The 19,211-nt window shown below is 38.2% G+C and overlaps 1 protein-coding gene across 2 annotated transcripts in view; it reads left to right on the top strand.

Moving 5' to 3' along the window:
• Nucleotides 1–19,211, top strand: part of LOC110453593 — a 183,892-nt gene that overhangs the window by 144,839 nt on the left and 19,842 nt on the right. The window contains exon 5 of one of the 2 annotated variants that reach the window (XM_021502587.1): nucleotides 8,732–8,767. The exons of the other annotated variant lie outside the window; for it this stretch is intronic. Coding sequence (XP_021358262.1) covers nucleotides 8,732–8,760 — 29 coding nt within the window. The 3' untranslated portion in view covers nucleotides 8,761–8,767. The remainder of the gene's footprint in view (nucleotides 1–8,731; nucleotides 8,768–19,211) is intronic. 2 annotated transcript variants of the gene reach the window in all.

The following is a 19,211-nucleotide window of genomic DNA, read 5'->3' as shown; positions in this document are numbered from 1 at the left end:
CACCCCACCCCACCCCACCCCACCCCCCTCTAGGGGCATAGGGGTGAGACTCTGTTTGAAGTTTGTTCTTGCTATATCTCAAGTACAGTACTGGATGGATTTTTCTGAAATTTCATATGTTCTTATAGCACCTACCATGGAGTGCTATATCTTTACTTCATACCAATTATTTTAAACATATTCAGGTGTTATTTTATTTGGGGGGGGGGGGGGGGGGGAAAGACAATTTAAAATATATGTTAATTTGGGGTTGTGATTGTAAAATGAGATGCGTTAATGGACATTTTCAAATTCTAATGAACATACTCCAGCTAATGTATATTTTGTTGTTGTTGAAATGTATAATGTTGATTTGGTGATAAGGAAGTGTTTAATTTAGATGATAGGTACCTGGCGTAATCTCCAGGTGAGATCTTCAGCAGCCTCGTTAGTAACAGGTGTGACTTCAGTCTACTACACCATCAATCATCATAAACGTCATTTTCAATGTGTATCTAAAATATTGTACAAACAAGTATTGTTGAAATTTCTGGAAAATTCTATCACGATTATCTTAACAGAAGTACAGTCTCTTCAACTGATGTATTTTTAGGTTTAATGATATCTTATTAGTGAAAAATGAAAAGGAGCCCAATCTTGGATTTTGTGTATAATACAAGTACAAACTAAAATCACCCTGTTATACACATGTAAAATTTATAGATAATTGAAGATTTAAAGAAAAAGGATCATACAATGTCTTCTCTCTTGTTGATGCCTTGTAAGCTATAGACAAAATAAACTCAGGAAAATGTAAGATAGTTTGGTCATTAAAGTTTTGAGGTCTTTCAATGGGTTAGCTCAAGATGATGTGGCTACTGTAAAGTGTCATCTCACTGAAATGTCTTAACCTGGACTGGACACCAAAATAAGAGTTTGTACTGGTAAGCTCACTTGATCCAGGGAACCAAGGTGAACTAATTTAATGCTTATTGTTGCATCCATCATCTATCCATCCATCAACAATTTCTTCATAATTTAACAAAAAGTGTTGGAAACATCTCTAGATGATGGGGATTAAAAATTGTACAAGTGTTGCGGCTGTTTGTTAAGGTGGCTGAGGATGGGGTCAAAACATGTAACAGGTGTATTGTTAGCTTTATTATAATGGAGATTTACATGTTACAGGTGTATTGTTAGCTTTATTGTACTGGAGATTTACATGTTACAGGTGTATTGTTAGCTTTATTGTACTGGAGATTTACATGTTACAGGTCTATTGTTAGCTTTATTATACTGGAGATTTACATGCTACAGGTGTATTGTTAGCTTTATTATACTGGAGATTTACATGTTACAGGTGTATTGTTAGCTTTATTATACTGGGGGTTTACATGTTACAGGTCTATTGCTAACTCAAAGGGTACCTCAGAACTATGTTTGAATAAACTCATGGTTGAAAGTACCAGGGCAGTAACTCAAGTAAATATTATTGAGAATTAACTCAAGGTGGAGGATACCTGTTAATTAACTCAAGGTAGAGGATACCTGTGAATTAACTCAACATAGAGGATACCTGTTAATTAACTCAAGGTGGAGGATACCTGTGAATTAACTCAAGGTAGAGGATAACTTTTAATTAACTCAAGATAGAGGATGCCTGTGAATTAACTCAAGGTGGAGGATACCTGTGAATTAACTCAGGGTAGAGGATACCTGTGAATTAACTCAAGGTAGAGGATACCTGTGAATTAACTCAAGGTGGAGGATACCTGTGAATTAACTCAAGGTGGAGGATACCTGTGAATTAATCAAGATGGAGGTCACCTGTGAATTAACTCAAGATGGAGGATACCTGTGAATTAACTCAAGGTGGAGGATACCTGTGAATTAACTCAAGGTGGAGGATACCTGTGAATTAACTCAAGATGGAGGATATCTGTGAATTAACTTAAGGTAGAGGATACCTGTGAATTAACTCAAGGGGATACCTGTGGATTGTGTGTCACTAGCCTAGGTATAGGACACCAACCTTGTTCTGGGAATATGACACTTAACAGGTCACATTACTGACAGAAAGGAAATATTTGATTGGTGTTAATTGTGGGGACTTCGTATCTTAGGTCGTGCTAGTGTTGAGAGCATGTCACTTGAGACCCGGAGCTCAGCTCTGTCATTAGCTAGGGTATCAATATGTAACGTATAGGTCTGATGGAACTACAGAGTAGGGCTCACCTTTGATACTGTAAGCTGTAGGGGCAGCTACAGTGTGTTCAGATTTATTTATGATGTTTCTCTGGAAGGAAATTAAATTGGAAACTAACATCACCGACAATTATCTCCTCTCTTGTCCATTATTCCTCTATACAAACGAAGCAAGCCCTTGGGTCTTCTCCTCAAAATTTAGTCATGATGCCTAGAGACACTTAACACAGACTTGCCTTAGTGCAGGCCTCCCCCAGAGTCGCCCTTAATTACCTATGTATATCAGGCACTGTATGTATACATACTGGTCCTCAGTCACGGAAGTATGACCAGTCAGGCAAGTGTATAGATCATACATGGATCACTTTAAAACTAAATGGTCATACACCAAATAAAATTGTACATGCAAATACCAGATACATGTTATCATATATAGCACACACCGGAGTAATCATACCATATACATGTTTTTATACGTCACATACAAATGTTGTCATATGTCACATACAAATGTAGTCATGCATCACATACAAATGTAGTCATACAACACATATACATGTTTTTATACATCACATACAAATGTTGCCATGCATCACATATAAATTATGTCATACGTCACATACAAATGTTGTGATACATTACATAAATGTAGTAATATATCACATACAAATGTAGTAATATATCACATACAAATGTAATCATATGTCACATACAGATATTGTCATCCATCACATACAAATATTGTCATCCATCACATACAAATATTGTCATATGTCACATACAAATGTAATCATGCGTCACATAAATGTTATACATCACAAACAAATGTAATCATACGTCACATACAAATATTGTCATACGTCACATACAAATATTGTCATCCATCACATACAAATATTGTCATACGTCACATACAAATATTGTCATATGTCGCATACAAATGTAATCATACATCACATAAATGTTATACATCACATACAGATGTAGTCAGTCATACGTCACATACAAATATTGTCATACGTCACATACAAATATTGTCATCCATCACATACAAATATTGTCATTCATCACATACAAATATTGTCATATGTCACATACAAATATTGTCATATGTCGCATACAAATGTAATCATACATCACATAAATGTTATACATCACATACAGATGTAGTCAGTCATATGTCACATACAAATATTGTCATGCATCACATATAAGTGAAGTCATACATCACATACAAATATTGTCATATGTCACATATAAGTGAAGTCATACATCACATACTGATGTTGTCATATGTCACATACAGAAGCTCTTCAGAACTGTATACTACTATTAGAACAATAGGAGTGTCATCAGTATTGAATCCTGTTAGCTTATGGTTTAAAACTTCCCTTGTGTTACATGGTATATTTTGTTTGAGTTGTATCTTTTCATTGGAACAATTTCATAAGGATCTTATCAGTATATGCATGAAATAAAAACAGTTTATTTGGTAACTAAATTGTTTATTTCACTCTAATAATTTATTGGTCAAGAACAAGTATGATATTGGTAATGAAAAATAATTAGCTCTATAAGGACTGTCTTGTGTTCTCTTCAGCAACCCAAAACAAGGGATCATCTACAGGGTTACAGGTCAAAGGTTATTTACTGACATCTTCACGCCATGTATTGTTTCCTTCGTGTGTTTGCAACACAATGTTGATAAAGAGCTTTATAGCCTCCGATTAAAATGTAAATTATACTCTTAAAGGGACATCACGTGAAAAGGCGTTTTTTTTTTAATGAATGTATGTATTGTATGCACTTCCACTTATGTTACCTCGCTATCCCCATATTCATAGTCCGTTCCAAATGTCCAGTTTGACCACTTGAATTGTTCGGGAAAGCCCGGCTAAAAATAGCGCCGATAACGTCACCTGATTAGGCAGCAAACACAAGTGGTGCGAGCGAGATGAAACGGTTTACAAAGGGGCCCTCAGAGAGGGGCCGTCAGGCAACTGCAACTTCTTACCGCACTATGAAACCAAGTTATATGATTTCTAATTCCGTATTCAAACTTATTGAACAGTAATTATTCATCATCAGAAGTTAATTGCACACTTGCCAATATTAAGAATTTAAATTTATTTAGCTTTTAACATAAATTTGTTGCCAATAAAATTAAACAAAGGATGGGGCACAAGTTTTTACAATTTATCACAGCCTTCTCCCGTGACCGGTACAGGTGGTACGGGGCTAAACACTCCCTCAACAATGGGACAAACCTTTCTGTAAAAAGGAATATTCACGAGACGAATATCCCTTTTCAAATGTTTACATAAAGTGCATATATGCAATGACAAACTACACGCGAATATAAAAAGGAAACGTTTGTGAATTTATTTATTACATTAAACAACTCAATGTCTTTGGCCATTTTTTTTCTAGACCATGAATATAAATCTATGTATACTCTCTTTCCCACTTTCACTGTCTCCAAACGCTAACATTTAGGAAGTCATATTAACCATCACACACAATAAACTGTATGGCAAAACCACTACGTGTACATGTAGAATATGTGTCAATAAGGAACGTGTTGAGATACTTGATAATTATATTTTTTCAATACTTTACAGAGATTAAAGCATACTTTTAAATGGACCTTTTTATGCTGAGACAACTTTTCTTTAATCAGTTCCTTTGGTCCGAAACAGAAGCCGTAGTTATCGGCAGCACGCGCCATTTTTATAACGTAATCAAATATTTTTTCCCCTGTTTTCAATACGTATTCCGATTCTATCTGAAGTCGAAAATTTATTCTTTATAGAGAAAAGGTTGTTACATGATCATACATTCTAAGTCAACATCATATGAAAACATGAACTGTTGAAAAATTACGATTTAAAAAAAAAGTGTTATGCGATCCTATTTACTAGAAGTAGGTTCTCCTTCCTCAGTTATTCATCCTGGTCCGTCATTTTGACATTTTTAATCTAGCTGCGATAACGTAGCTTTCTGACGAAGAGCGATTTTTTTTTTATATATTGCGTCGTCGCGCCAGGGCAGGCCGGGTATTATATTAGTACTAATTTAAAACTTGCATGTCAAAACAAAAAACAATCGTTTAATTCAGCAATATAATTAAATCATACCATTTTACTGATCCCGGTAATATTATAAATTATGTAAATCTAATAGCGCACGTATCTCATTTGACCCCGAGCACCGACAGAGGATCAGAGAACAGAATACGCCGTGGCCATCACAGCAGTTATCCCTTGGGGGGCCTCATGGCAAAATCAAACTAACCAGTCACTTATCCCTTTCGTTTGCATAAACCACTGTATAATTATAAAAAACACAAAGTAAACTCTCTCCGATACATGCCCATTAACATATTAAACTAAGTTCATCTGTGTTCAAACTCACACAATGATACTAGCGAGGTTAATAGTTTTAGATATTTATTCATAACATAAACAGCGCTAGCATTTCTGTCGATTTTATTTCAGCTTAACCGGCCGCTATCCGGAAGAAAACATGCACCGTACTGACTGCTAGGGCAGTTATTTTCTGCTTTGAATACTTCCCACTGGCAATAATGATTCCGTAACGTACCCCTTGCGCTATCTTTTGACCATTTGGCAACTATTCGCTTCGTAGCTGACACGGTACAACACTTTTCTTTGGCTTACTTCACACGGCCAGTCATTTTGTTTACAAAGAAATGGTGTGCTATGCGCATGCGCTAGTAGAGGGAAATCCCTGAACAAAACGTTGGTCAGACAGGTAGAAATACCGATGATTATCTTAGATTTAATCATTTTTATGAATCTATTTCAGCCAAATCCGATCGGCATTTTCCATAAGGAGTCTCACTTGATATGTTTATGTAGTATTTGGAAAAAAGACAAAAAAAAAAAGTTACTTCAGCGTGATGCCCCTTTAAAGTGATGTTTGGAAATCTGTAGAAATGTCAGAAATTGAGTCAAATTGATTACTTTCAATATCTAATCAATAACAGAAATAATAGGATTTATATATTGCTATTTCCAGAGTCCCAGACATTAAAATATTCCATCTTAAATTTCCGCTAAACCAAATTGTCATATTTATTGTAGATCTACAGTTAGTTTAATTCCGTTTCCAAGCAACCGTTGTATTACCAGGGTGATTTGGGGCTGGCGATGATTTATGCATGGCTGTTGTCTGGGGATGGGATGAGGTAACTCTTGTTTATTACATTAGTATGATATCTACAGAAATCAAAATTGCATTGTGGGCAAGGCAGAAAACATATCATAAAGTATGCTTTGATAGCGATATAATCTGCCGTTGTATTGATGAGTTGGGAAGATTGCCCTGAAAATATCGGAGCGTCAAAAGTGATTATTCCTCAAAGACCCTGCATATGAACAGAGATTAATCTTAATCTGTATCCAATTTCTGGGCCCTCTGCATACAGAGCAAACAAACTTTTAGAGAAAACCGGAGCTATCTGGTCCACTAATTGCAAATTAGTTATCAGTGTTGGTTTCCGTTTGCGCCAGTGATGGACCCCAGACCCTACTCTCCAGTGGGCAGAACACAGGATGCGATTGCCAACTCAAGACATCTAAAAAAATTCAACCCATTGATTGTATGTAATTTTCTCAGACAGAACATTAATAGCAATTTATGTGTAACTTTGGGACAGGGTTCCCTAAGTGGATATTAAAGCTAAAATAATGAGTGGAGAGCTCTAATACATCCTCGATTCCTATGTTTTTTTCAATCTTGTCTAAATGTTATAGAACTTTGACTAGACCTGGCCCTCTGACAATTAATGTGTAATTACGTCTCGGATCAACTACAGCCTCCGACTCTTGGGTACTTGTCTCATTTTTTACCATTGTCCATTGGCATTTATTATCGCTGATCTGCGCTAGGTTGTGTGCGGTGGTTCGGTGATTGCCACAAATATCAAGATAGATTTATAGGTTATTTCTCTGTGACACACTACTTAACATCATCAAAATGGTGCATCAACGACGCGTAGTAACTTTCATAACATTTCATTTGCACTAATACTTTAAGTCAAACAAGACGGGACCAAATACAGACCTGTTACTCTCGTTTATCTTGGTGGGACGGAGAATGTCAGATTTCCAATTCCAGCTCGCATCAAAACCCAGTTGATGTAATTAAAACACATGATCGAGTGCCAATCCCAAGATGTGTTTGCTAAATATAAGAAATATTAGATATAGGGAAACAGTCATTACATGTAATTCCGCTGATTCATTGTATTATAAGGCAGTGTTATTTCTCTTATTTGCGTATGAATAAATGATATTGTTGATAAAATGAATCAGAGCCCTACTACATTGGGGGGAAATGACTTCCCTTCACAAAAACACATATACCCCAATCGTGGCGGAATTAATGTCATTGTACCGTGATGGGCAGTACCAATCAGCGACGCGCCATTGCCATCACGTTATCGCAGAGATACCAATTATAGATGGTAAAACTGTCTAAGTATCGTCGTACAAAGGGTTTGAACATTTCCTTGGTAAATCTGTTTTGAATAATGATACCACAGTCTTATACATGACTTTGAAATAAGATAAAAGAAATATTAGCATTTCGTCAAATGTCATTAGACATCTGGCTTTTTAGCCGATTTTGATAAGAGTGTCAGTTGTCTTCGGGAAATCTTAGCAAATTTAAGTCTCCGTTCTCCATACTTAATTGGCCTGGATCAACAGGGGGCGCCAGTAGTTTGTGCCTATGACAACATTACAAGCAATATCAAATTGTTCCCAGTGACTTGTGTGTCAACTCGTTCAAGCTATCATTAAACACGAGGACCATAACACATTGAAAACAAAATCACATCCATCCAAACATTTATGAAATATCTTTTTAAAATCTTTCGTAAGCTGTGTGGTAAATGTGAGATATTTTTTACATTATTTTTCAGTTTGATAAATATCTATTTCTGAGCGTAATATTTGCTGCAATATTTCCTTTTTGCATACATTTTCTAAACAGGTAGTTCGGTGAAATTGTGCATTCAAACAGAGATTAACATTACATATAATTGTAGAGTCACATTCAAACAGTCCACTTGGGTAAGAGCTGCCCCTGACTAAAAATTGGGAAGACAATACGTGCCCGTGCTCTAGCAGTGCATCCCGGACTGGGTTACAAATCGGTGAATTGTTCAAATGTAAATCATAATTGAAATTTATTGACTTAATATGCTTAAAAAGTTGTAAATAATATAAATTATCTGTCTGCATTAATTTCAAAATGAATATATTTGTGCCTGTGTGTGTATACAGTGTTTGTTTCAAATGTATAGATGTACATTTTACTGTGCAATGTGTTCTACATTTGGCGATTCAACTGAAACCCTGTTATACTGCCAAAATTGACACTGGACAAAAGGTGGCAGTATAACAGGTGACTACTGTATTGTTTAATGAATGTAGTTAGACAGCTTTGTCGTGATAGAGTGGAAAACAGTGTTTCTGTGCAGGATTGATCTGATGATAATCACTTATTTTATTTGTAGGTTTTCAATGTCTCTCAAAGATGCAGTAGTACACAGGTAAAATATTCAGTGTTGTTTTGCTTTTCATAAACAACTTCCATCTCTATTGTATTTTTAGCTTGTAGCTCTACACTCTGCGTATAAACTACACAGTAATCTGATGCATCTTTTTTCCACTTATTTTCTTTCCTAGCTTTAAATATTGGCTAACATGTCATGATCATTTATTTTCTAGCTACTACCATATAAGTACTTTGGCTCCTGCGAGTGGAGAGAATCGGCATGTATTAGTTCCATTTCTTTAATAGTTGGCATGCGTAGTAAAAACTGTTTATTATCTCCTAATACATCACTCTCTACTGAATTAATACAAATTTAAGCATCTTTTGTATGTATATTCCATGTCGGTTGAACATGTTTGTTTCTTTTTGTATCTATGTATGTATGTATATACGATAATATCTGTTTTTGTATCTATGTATATAACATCATGTAAAATTCACCCTGTGCATGTCCTCTAAGTATTTACATAATTGGAAGGCGCGACAAGAATTTTTCATCCTTTTACTTCAAAATGAGATTTAAATGTTGTACATAAATTTGACAGGTTATCAATATGTGCCAATAACAAGGTAATAGGGCTGTCAGCATTATCAGGCCTCTGTACGGGGGAGATATACTGTCCTTGGCATTACTGCTCAAACTTGTCACCAGAGAATACTTTGTTTAAAGAAAAGGTCTTTTAGACATCAGTTACTGCTTTGAGAGACACGTACCTGTTGTGAGAGACTTGTACTGTCGTAGGAGACTGGCAACTTTCTTAAGAGATTTGTTCCTGTCTTGAGAAGTTTGCACTGTCTAGAGAGGCTTGCATGTACCTTCTTAATCCTTTCACCACTGTAGACCATAATGGACTCATCCATATCAATGCATGGAAGAGTCTACTAAAGTTACATAGGGGTGAAAGGGTAAAGGAATGGCAACTTTCTTGAGAGACTGTTATTTCTCTTGAGAAATTTGTCCTTGTCTAGAGAGGTCTTTACCTGCCTTGAGAGACCAGCAGCTGTCCTCAGAGATTAGTAAAGGGGGCAATGTCCAGAGGACATCTTTGTATAAGCTTAATGTTACGCTAACTACTAACACTAGAAGTCCAACAGTCACCCAATACCATATATTACATGTCTCCCTTCTTCAGCTTAGTAAACTTTGACTGCGTATAAATTAGCATATATGCAGTGAAAAAAGGCTCGGCGGATTGATACTTGTTTCAAATATGGCGCCGTTCCACTTCAGCAAGATAATTAACAGTCCAATGACAATCAATGCTTGGTTCATATTCTGGATCCATTATGTCTAATTATACAACAAAAGAATGTTGACCAACTTCTTATTCCATGGATGCACATTCAAATTTCTTTGGCAGTAACGTCAATAATGGCTGCTTCGTTCTGAAACATTCGACCGCGTCACACCATGAGCAGTGTATAAATGCGCGTACACGACGACCATTGTAAATAGAAAATTTTCGATATTGATATAGATTCACTGGAACTATATATTGTCCTAGCCACCACGCCTACCGTAGTTACCATCGTGGCAACCCGATTCAACTTTTTTTCTGCGTAATGTAGCATTTAAACAATTTTTTAATGTAAACATAAGGATTGACTTTAATTTCGACAGTGTATACAGTAGTATGAACGCAGTTAGCAAGAACATATTATATGGTGTGCATTAAGAATATGTTCTTTGCCAACTGCTTTCATACTACAGTATACGCCGTCAAAATGATGGTCAATCCTTAAATACAGACGCATCTTGCAGTATATATGATGTTTATAATAGGTCAATGTGACCTACATGTATATATTCTGCCTCTATAACTGACTTTATAACTTTGAAGTTATGCCGGCTCATATGCAGTGTTGTCAAAATAAAATAATTGTGAAAACAGGTAAAATACAACCTGCAGATCAGGTGTGTTATTCGGGAGAGCAATGCTTATCTTTTGGAAATTTAAACCACATCTGTACAATATTTATTCCTGGTCTAAGGAAGCGTAAATTGTCTTAAGAGACTACATGTATCTTGATACAGAATATTTTCTGTGAACAACACCATCTTTGAGACGTTAGTAGTCTTCATATGTCCAGACCTTGTCTTCAAACCACAGCAATATATAAGAGGACAGTAATGCCTAACTGTTGTATAACACAATAGATTATGTTATTAGTGACCTTACAAATGAAAATGGTCTCCCACGACAACATCTTTGGTTACTTGTTCAATGTTCCCTCTCTACCTAAGTTTTGGTTCACTTAGCCAACAGCAAGCATCTTTGTGTGGTTTAGTTGCTCTCAACAATAGAATTTCACATTTAGGTCAAACATCAAATAGAAATGATTGCATAATCCTGAACATAATTAGTATTCGAAATCCAAAATGGCCACTTGATTATAATGGTCTTGGATTTAAATTCAAATATTGCCTATAATGTCAATTTATATATAACCAGTTAGTTTTATATATATATATGAGTCATTCATTAGAGATGTTGCTTATTTTCTGTGTGAGTTGGATGATTCAGGAGTCTGTCCCAGACTCGTTTTAAAGTTTGTAGCATTATTTCCCTCATGACTGTTTATTTGTCTAATGTAGGGCAGGTCGAGAGTAAATCTTTTAAATGTATTTTATTATCTCTGAACAAAGAATGTTAAAAAATGTATCTGTTTTAATGTTAAGTATTATAAGAAAAAAACTTGTAAGAAATAAATCCGAAACTTATCACAATTTATTTACATGTAATAATGTCAAAACACTGCAGTAGATGTTTTTATTGGACTCTAAGCATGAGACCAGTAGCAAATATAGGAAACAAGATTGTAAAAATGTTTAAGATAACATGAAGACTGATGGTGGGTGAATTCCAGCAGGACAGCGAGGTGTTATAGTGCATGTACACAAACGAGAGGGTGATTAAACCCTACACGACTGACCGTAAAGCCGAAAATTACGGCCGAGGGCTCAATACCCAGGAGAACAATATGACCAGAGGTTGTATTTTTTATAAAAAAATGTTTCTTTTAAGGGTCAACCAGAAATCCCAAAAGGGCATAAATTTAAACACTTAAATTTTGTTTGGGGAGAAGATGTTTTGTGGTTGAGGTATTGTGTTATATGTCTTGGTATAATGTTAACTTGTAACTGCTAATAGCTTTTCAGGGACTAGCCTGCGTACTCCAGACTCCAAAGCAGCTAAAATTACAGTTTGTGTGAGATTTCCTGCCATGTATTACATTGATTTGCTTGCAAATTTTTCTTTGGTGTCTGACCTCATTTCAAACACTGTCTGTACTGCTGTACGTAACGGCTCCTGTTTAAAGGGAGGTAACCTTTACACACATCCAAGTGCTGCTGTCTGCTTCAATTTACACCAGTTTCCCACTTTGTCATGCTAAGATCTAGAACTAATGGAAATTACTTAAATGCCCATTAGCAGGTGAAACATTTTTTTTTTTAATTGAAACAAGCAAAATGTTGATTGCTAATAGTCATGTTTTATTGAATTTTCACCAGATTTTTAGGTCAATTTTTGTACTGTCTTTCCCTTTTTTCCTCAGAAATGTTTAAATTTACCAGATGCATTTTTGAAAATATATGTGAGAGTTGATGGAAGATAAATGATGTCTAGGGAATGTGGTAGTATGTGTTTAGACCATCTGAGTGATATATTGTTTGTGTACAGGTGTAATTCATATGAATATCCATAGCTTACAGATTGATCTATCAGAAATTGTCCAACCTGTCCGCAATAATCAGAAGAAAAAAAAGGAAACAAAATTAAGAAGAAAATAATCCTCATACTTTCATAAAATCAGTAAAAATGCAAAGATTAACGTTAAATTTGTCGGTGTTTAATTATGTGTATGTTTGATTAAAAAAATGCTATTCTCAAACAGTATATTTTTAAGTGAAATATAACACTAATGACTAGATGGAATTGCATCCTCATGTTTTAAAAAATGATCATAAAATTAATATTAAATGTTTTATTTGAAGCATATGGAATATACAACTTTGCAGGAAATTTCAAAATGATGAGAATCATGCTTAACCGAAGCCGATATTTCTTCGGTGAATGTTACGCCATACTCAACTGTCTTTGTACGCGTAGACCTCGTGTTCTCTGCTGGTATCACAGAAGCACATTACCGACCAGTGCTAACTTCCATACCCTAATAAGGCTTTCTCTGCTGTAACCAATTAATTCTAAAACAGTATGTATCCAATTTGTGAGTCAGATAGATGTGTATGTAACACAGGCCTGCTGCCATTTTATGTGGAGGGCTGTGGCAGATAGGACTGGTGATTCATCGTAACAACTCGGGACAGGTGACAATCTACATCATTTACCTCACAGAAAAACTTGTTAAGTAAGACAATGATTAAAAAAGATCACATCAATACCAGCTGTAGATTTGTGACATCTGCTGAAAAGGATTTAAATTTTGAAGAGATTTTTTTTTTATATACATAGTAATAAATATATATATGTTTTTAAATATAAATTGTAACATCTATATATTGGTCTAAGAATTGACATAGTTCAGTTTAATAGCTATTATTATATCAGCTTAATCACAAATTCACAATCTTGGTACTCTATATGTTTGACACAAATGACGTTGACTCTCAAGTTATTCTCCATCGTGGATCTTCCTTGACATTATTGTGCCGTATTCAGATGTTCACGCTTCACCTTTTCAGGTGTAAAAAACAAGATCACTATTTCTTTCAGTAGAAAAATGTGTGAAAAATAAGTTCTACAGACTTAATTTCTTTTCAGATTGTCCTGAAAATTTGTTTATTTACAAATCTCATCTTTTGTATGAGTTTGTGTTTCCAATTTCTTGGGGTCAGTTCATTCCCAATCCTTTTCTGACTGTTATGAAACTTGTTGTATGAGTTTGCTGTTCAACCTTCTAGGGCCAAAAACAAAGTCGCTTTCTGTAAATAGAACTTTGATGTCAGAACTCTAAAGACATCAATTTTTCTCCAATTGTCATGAGATGTTACATACATGCACACAACATCCCCTTTTGTCTCCGTTTGTGTTTCAACCTTTTTCGGTCAAAACCAAGGTAACCAAATTTTTATATCGATGCTCTACAAGCTTTATTTCCTATCAGATTGTCGGGAAACTTCACATGTTCACAAAAATCATTCTTCTGGGGTTAGAATACAAGATCATCGTTACTATAAATAGAACTTTCTATGTCATTGCTTTTAACAGACATCATTTCATATCCAACTGTCATAATTGTTACGTGCGATTTCATGTTTGAGCCTTTCTACATGTATGATCACCATTATGATCAATAGACTATTTGACATCATTGGCCCTACCCTTAGTATTTCTTATCACTTCCAGTCTTAAGGAAAGTTGTATCATCTCATTGCCTTGTCGTTAAATAAGGACATTTTGAAAGCCTCTAGACAACCTTGTGATTGCTAAAGATGTATAAGTGACATTTTGCCCGTCCTTAACCCAATTACCCCCTAAAGTCACATTTGAACCTTACAAATCAAAGACTGGGCAAGTCCATGCAGTTTAGAGATGAGGGGTGAATGAGTTCCATGGTGGTATTAGTAAGATTAAGCTGGCAACTACTCTCCTGCCTACCCTTTATTTTCAGCATGTCTCCCAAGACACTTAATTATCTTCATACGACGTAAGATTTTGTGAGGACGTTCAACCTGTAACACAACAAAACAAAGACTATTAAAATAGCACTCTGACTTTTTTAATCCAGGTTTTGTTAGGAACATTTAGCTGGCCCCTAGAAAAGCTTGCAATCTCAAGGTCATTTTTGTTGAGTATCACGGGTCTGTTTTTAATACTGTATGTCACCAAATACTCCAAGATTCTAAATATTATCAAACATGTCCAATTGGTTTTGTTTTTGTACTGTTTGACGGCCCATTGGAAATGTGAATCATTTAGGGCCATTGTAAATGGTGTGATTACGTCACAGGTATCCCCTTTCCTGTGGCACACAGTATTTACAACAAGGCTTCGTCACATGCACCTCTTTGTAACGTGACAGATACATTGTATCAGGCTAGACATAAGACCTCCAAACTATTACGGGTCCCCATACCAATGCCAAAAGCTCCAACTGTCCGTTGAACATATGTTTTTTTCTGACATGACTAAAGCTTGGATAGATCGTTTCTGAGAAGAACAACATACCTCGTGGAACTTTCATCAAAAAATCATAAAGATGAAATAAATAGATATCAGCAGCACCTGAATGTAAAAATGAAAGGACCGGACAAAAATTAGGGAAAAGGATCCTTAAAGGGACAGCCTTATTATTATAAGCACTGAGATAGCTGATCGGTGGTGATGGACCCTGTCCAGACCTAGCTGATCGGTGGTGGTGGACCCTGTCCAGACCTATCTGATCGGGGGTGACGGACCCTGTCCAGACCTATCTGATCGGTGGTGACCGACCCTGTCCAGCCCTATCTGATCGGTGGTGAACGACCCTGTCCAGACCTATCTGATCGGTGGAGAACGAGCCTGTCCAGACCTAGCTGATTGGTGATGACCCAACCTGTCCTGACCTAGCTGATCGGTGGTGATGGACCATGTCCAGACCTAGCTGATCGGTGGTGCCCGGCCCTGTCCAGACCTAGCTGATCGGTGGCCACCGCCCCTGTCCAGACCTAGCTGATCGGGGGTGACCGACCCTGTCCAGACCTATCTGATCGGTGGTGACGGACCCTGTCCAGACCTATCTGATCGGTGGTTATGGACCCTGTCCAGACCTATCTGATCGGTGGTGATGGACCTTGTCCAGCCCTAGCTGATCGGTGGTGACGGACCTTGTCCAGACCTAGCTGATCGGTGGCCACCGCCCCTGTCCAGACCTAGCTGATCGGGGGTGACCGACCCTGTCCAGACCTATCTGATCGTTGGTGACCGACCCTGTCCAGACCTAGTTGATCGGTGGTGACCGACCCTGTCCAGAGCTAGCTGATCGGTGGTGACCGACCCAGTCCAGACCTAGCTGATCGGTGGTGATCGACCCTGTCCAGACCTAGCTGATCGGGGGTGACCGACCCTGTCCAGACCTATCTGATCGGTGGAGAACGAGCCTGTCCAGACCTAGCTGATTGGTGATGACCCAACCTGTCCTGACCTAGCTGATCGGTGGTGACCGACCTTGTCCAGACCTATCTGATCGGTGGTGACCGACCCTGTCCAGAGCTAGCTGATCGGTGGTGACCGACCCAGTCCAGACCTAGCTGATCGGTGGTGATCGACCCTGTCCAGACCTATCTGATCGGTGGAGAACGAGCCTGTCCAGACCTAGCTGATTGGTGATGACCCAACCTGTCCAGACCTAGCTGATCGGTGGTGACCGTCCTTGTCCAGACCTAGCTGATCGGTGGCCACCGCCCCTGTCCAGACCTAGCTGATCGGGAGGGACCGACCCTGTCCAGACCTAGGTGATCGGTGGTGATGGACCCTGTCCGGACCTAGCTGATTGGTGGTGATGGAACCTGTCCAGACCTAGATGATCGGTGGTGACGGACCCTGTCCAGACCTTGTTGATCGGTGGTGATGGACCCTGTCCAGACTAAAAATGAAAGGACCGGACAAAAATTAGGGAAAAAGATCCTTAAAGGGACAGCCTTATTATTATAAGCACTGAGATAGCTGATCGGTGGTGACGGACCCTGTCCAGACCTATCTGATCGGTGGAGAACGAGCCTGTCCAGACCTAGCTGATTGGTGGTGATGGAACCTGTCCAGACCTAGATGATCGGTGGTGACGGACCCTGTCCAGACCTTGCTGATCGGTGGTGATGGACCCTGTGCAGACCTAGCTGATCGGTGGTGATGGACCGTGTCCAGACCTAGCTGATCGGTGGTGCCAGACCCTGTCCAGACCTAGCTGATCTTTGGTGATGGACCTTGTCCAGACCTCGATGATCGGTGGTGATGGACCTTGTCCAGCCCTAGCTGATCGGTGGTGATGGACCGTGTCCAGACCTAGCTGATCGGTGGTGGTGGACCCTGTCCAGACCTATCTGATCGGTGGTTATGGACCCTGTCCAGACCTATCTGATCGGTGTTGACCGACCCTGTCCAGACCTAGCTGATCGGTAGTGACAGACCCTGTCCAGACCTAGCTGATCAGTGGTGATGGACCCTGTCCAGACCTTGCTGATCGGTGGTGATAAAGGGACAGCCTTATTATTATAAGCACTGAGATAGCTGATCGGTGGTGACGGACCCTATCCAGACCTATCTGATCGATGGTGACCGACCCTGTCCAGACCTATCTGATCGGCGGTGAACGACCCTGTCCAGACCTAGCTGATTGGTGATGACCCAACCTGTCCAGACCTAGCTGATCGGTGGGGACGGACCCTGTCCCGACCTAGCTGATCGGGACAGGGTCCGTCACCACCGAGCAGCTAGGTCGGGACAGGGTCCGTCACCACCGAGCAGCTAGGTCGGGACAGGGTCCGTCACCACCGACCTAGCTGATCGGTGGTGACGGCCCCTGTCCCGACCTAGCTGATCGGTGGTGACGTGGTGATGGACCCTGTCCAGACCTATCTGATCGGTGGTGATGGACCCTGTCCAGACCTATCTGATCTTTGGTGATGGACCTTGTCCAGACCTAGCTGATCGGTGGTGATGGACCTTGTCCAGACCTAGCTGATCGGTGGTGATGGACCCTGTCCAGACCTAGCTGATCGGTGGTGACCGACCCTGTCCAGACTTAGCTGATCGGTGGTGATGGACCTTGTCCCGACCTAGCTGATCGGTGGTGACGGACCCTGTCCCGACCTAGCTGATCGGTGGTGACGAACCCTGTCTCGATCAAATGATGACTTTAATTGTTTCTTATTTTGTCTTTATCTATTTTTTATTTTATATAATTCCTACATGGTTGTTATGATCTCTCGGTACTCCAGAATTATTGAGCAAATTTCACCTATTGCTTTAATGGGGTAGGTAGAGAAGTCCTGTGTGACATAACATACTAATATTAGAATTCCAGGATAATTAGAATATCAGTTATAACACAGGATAAAACTAGAGATTGAATTCCCAAAGACAGTAGGCATAATATAGATAAAGCTAGAGAATTCCTAAAGAAGGTAGTTATAACATAGGATAAAACTAGAGAATTCCTAAAGAAGGTAGTTATAACATAGGATAACGCTAGAGAATTCCTAACGAAGGTAGTTATAACATAGGATAACGCTAGAGAATTCCTAATGAAGGTAGTTATAACATAGGATAACGCTACAGAATTCCTTGAGACAGTTTAGAATATCAGTCATAACATAGAATAAAACCAGAAAATTCCTGTTAGAATATCAGTAACAAATCTAGAGCATCTCTTGGTAAAGCTAATAGAGTATCAGTATTCATAATATAGGATAACACTTTATCATAAAGACTGGCAGAAAATAGGATTAAAAATGGAAAATTATCATCATAGCTGAAAAAAATGTCGTTTTTGACCTACCATGGAAAATCTCTTCCCCTAAAACAATCTAATTAAACCCTTCACAGCATGCAATATTCATAATAGCAGACTTACACAGCATGCCTTTTAATTAAACTTATTTGATTATAGTCTCTCTGTATTGGAGCCCCAATTCGGACTGGTTTTAATGTTTAAATTGCCATCTTGATAAGAGGAGAGCACATTCCTTATTTGGTTATGCTTGCTAATTCATTATCTTTGACATACAGTGATGGTCCCATTGATCATAATGTTTAGCTATTACAAGGAAACTTTCCCCCAGGAGTTTAAGAATGTTTGCTATCAGTTTTATATGATGAATGTCCTAAATATGGATTAATTACTTAACAAAAGAAAATTTAAAGTACACAGCAGAAATTATAGGCTAAGTCTCCTGATGATCATTCACGCACTTTAAGATGGAACGTTAAATCTAAGAAAGCAGACAAAGCTGCTATTATGTTAAAGAGATTAAGATATTTGATAGATTATATAACACTATAAAATTCAATGTTTTCTAAAATCATGAGGAAAATAATTGATTTGATACAAAGATATTGGAAGTGATATTGTCTTTAAATAAAACCCAAGAAGAATTAGCTTCTGTATAGGAGACTGTGATTCCTGAAATAATGGATGCCTTACATTATGGTTGGGTCATTTCATTGTAACACAGTGAGCATTCAGTTTCACCTGTACAGGCAGATCTAGGCCCCAATGGCTTCTCAGTCCTTAATGTTTGGATTCATATATCATTTGTTCTCCAGGATAAATGACATCCCAAAGAAGGAAGCCTGTTGAAAGCTTGAGTTGAAAGTCATGCGGGTTGATCCAAATGGTTTGTGGGAGCATCAGAAAGCACTTCCAAGGGATATCCTATCAATTTTTTTGTAATTTATCTTTAATTAATTCCTTTTTTTGGTGTGAGTTTTTTTGTTGGT

Source organism: Mizuhopecten yessoensis, unplaced genomic scaffold, assembly GCF_002113885.1.
Source record: "Mizuhopecten yessoensis strain PY_sf001 unplaced genomic scaffold, ASM211388v2 scaffold7473, whole genome shotgun sequence".
Classification (NCBI taxonomy): domain Eukaryota; kingdom Metazoa; phylum Mollusca; class Bivalvia; order Pectinida; family Pectinidae; genus Mizuhopecten; species Mizuhopecten yessoensis.
Note: the sequence above shows the minus strand (reverse complement) of the source record. Positions and strands in the feature narration are given on the sequence as shown.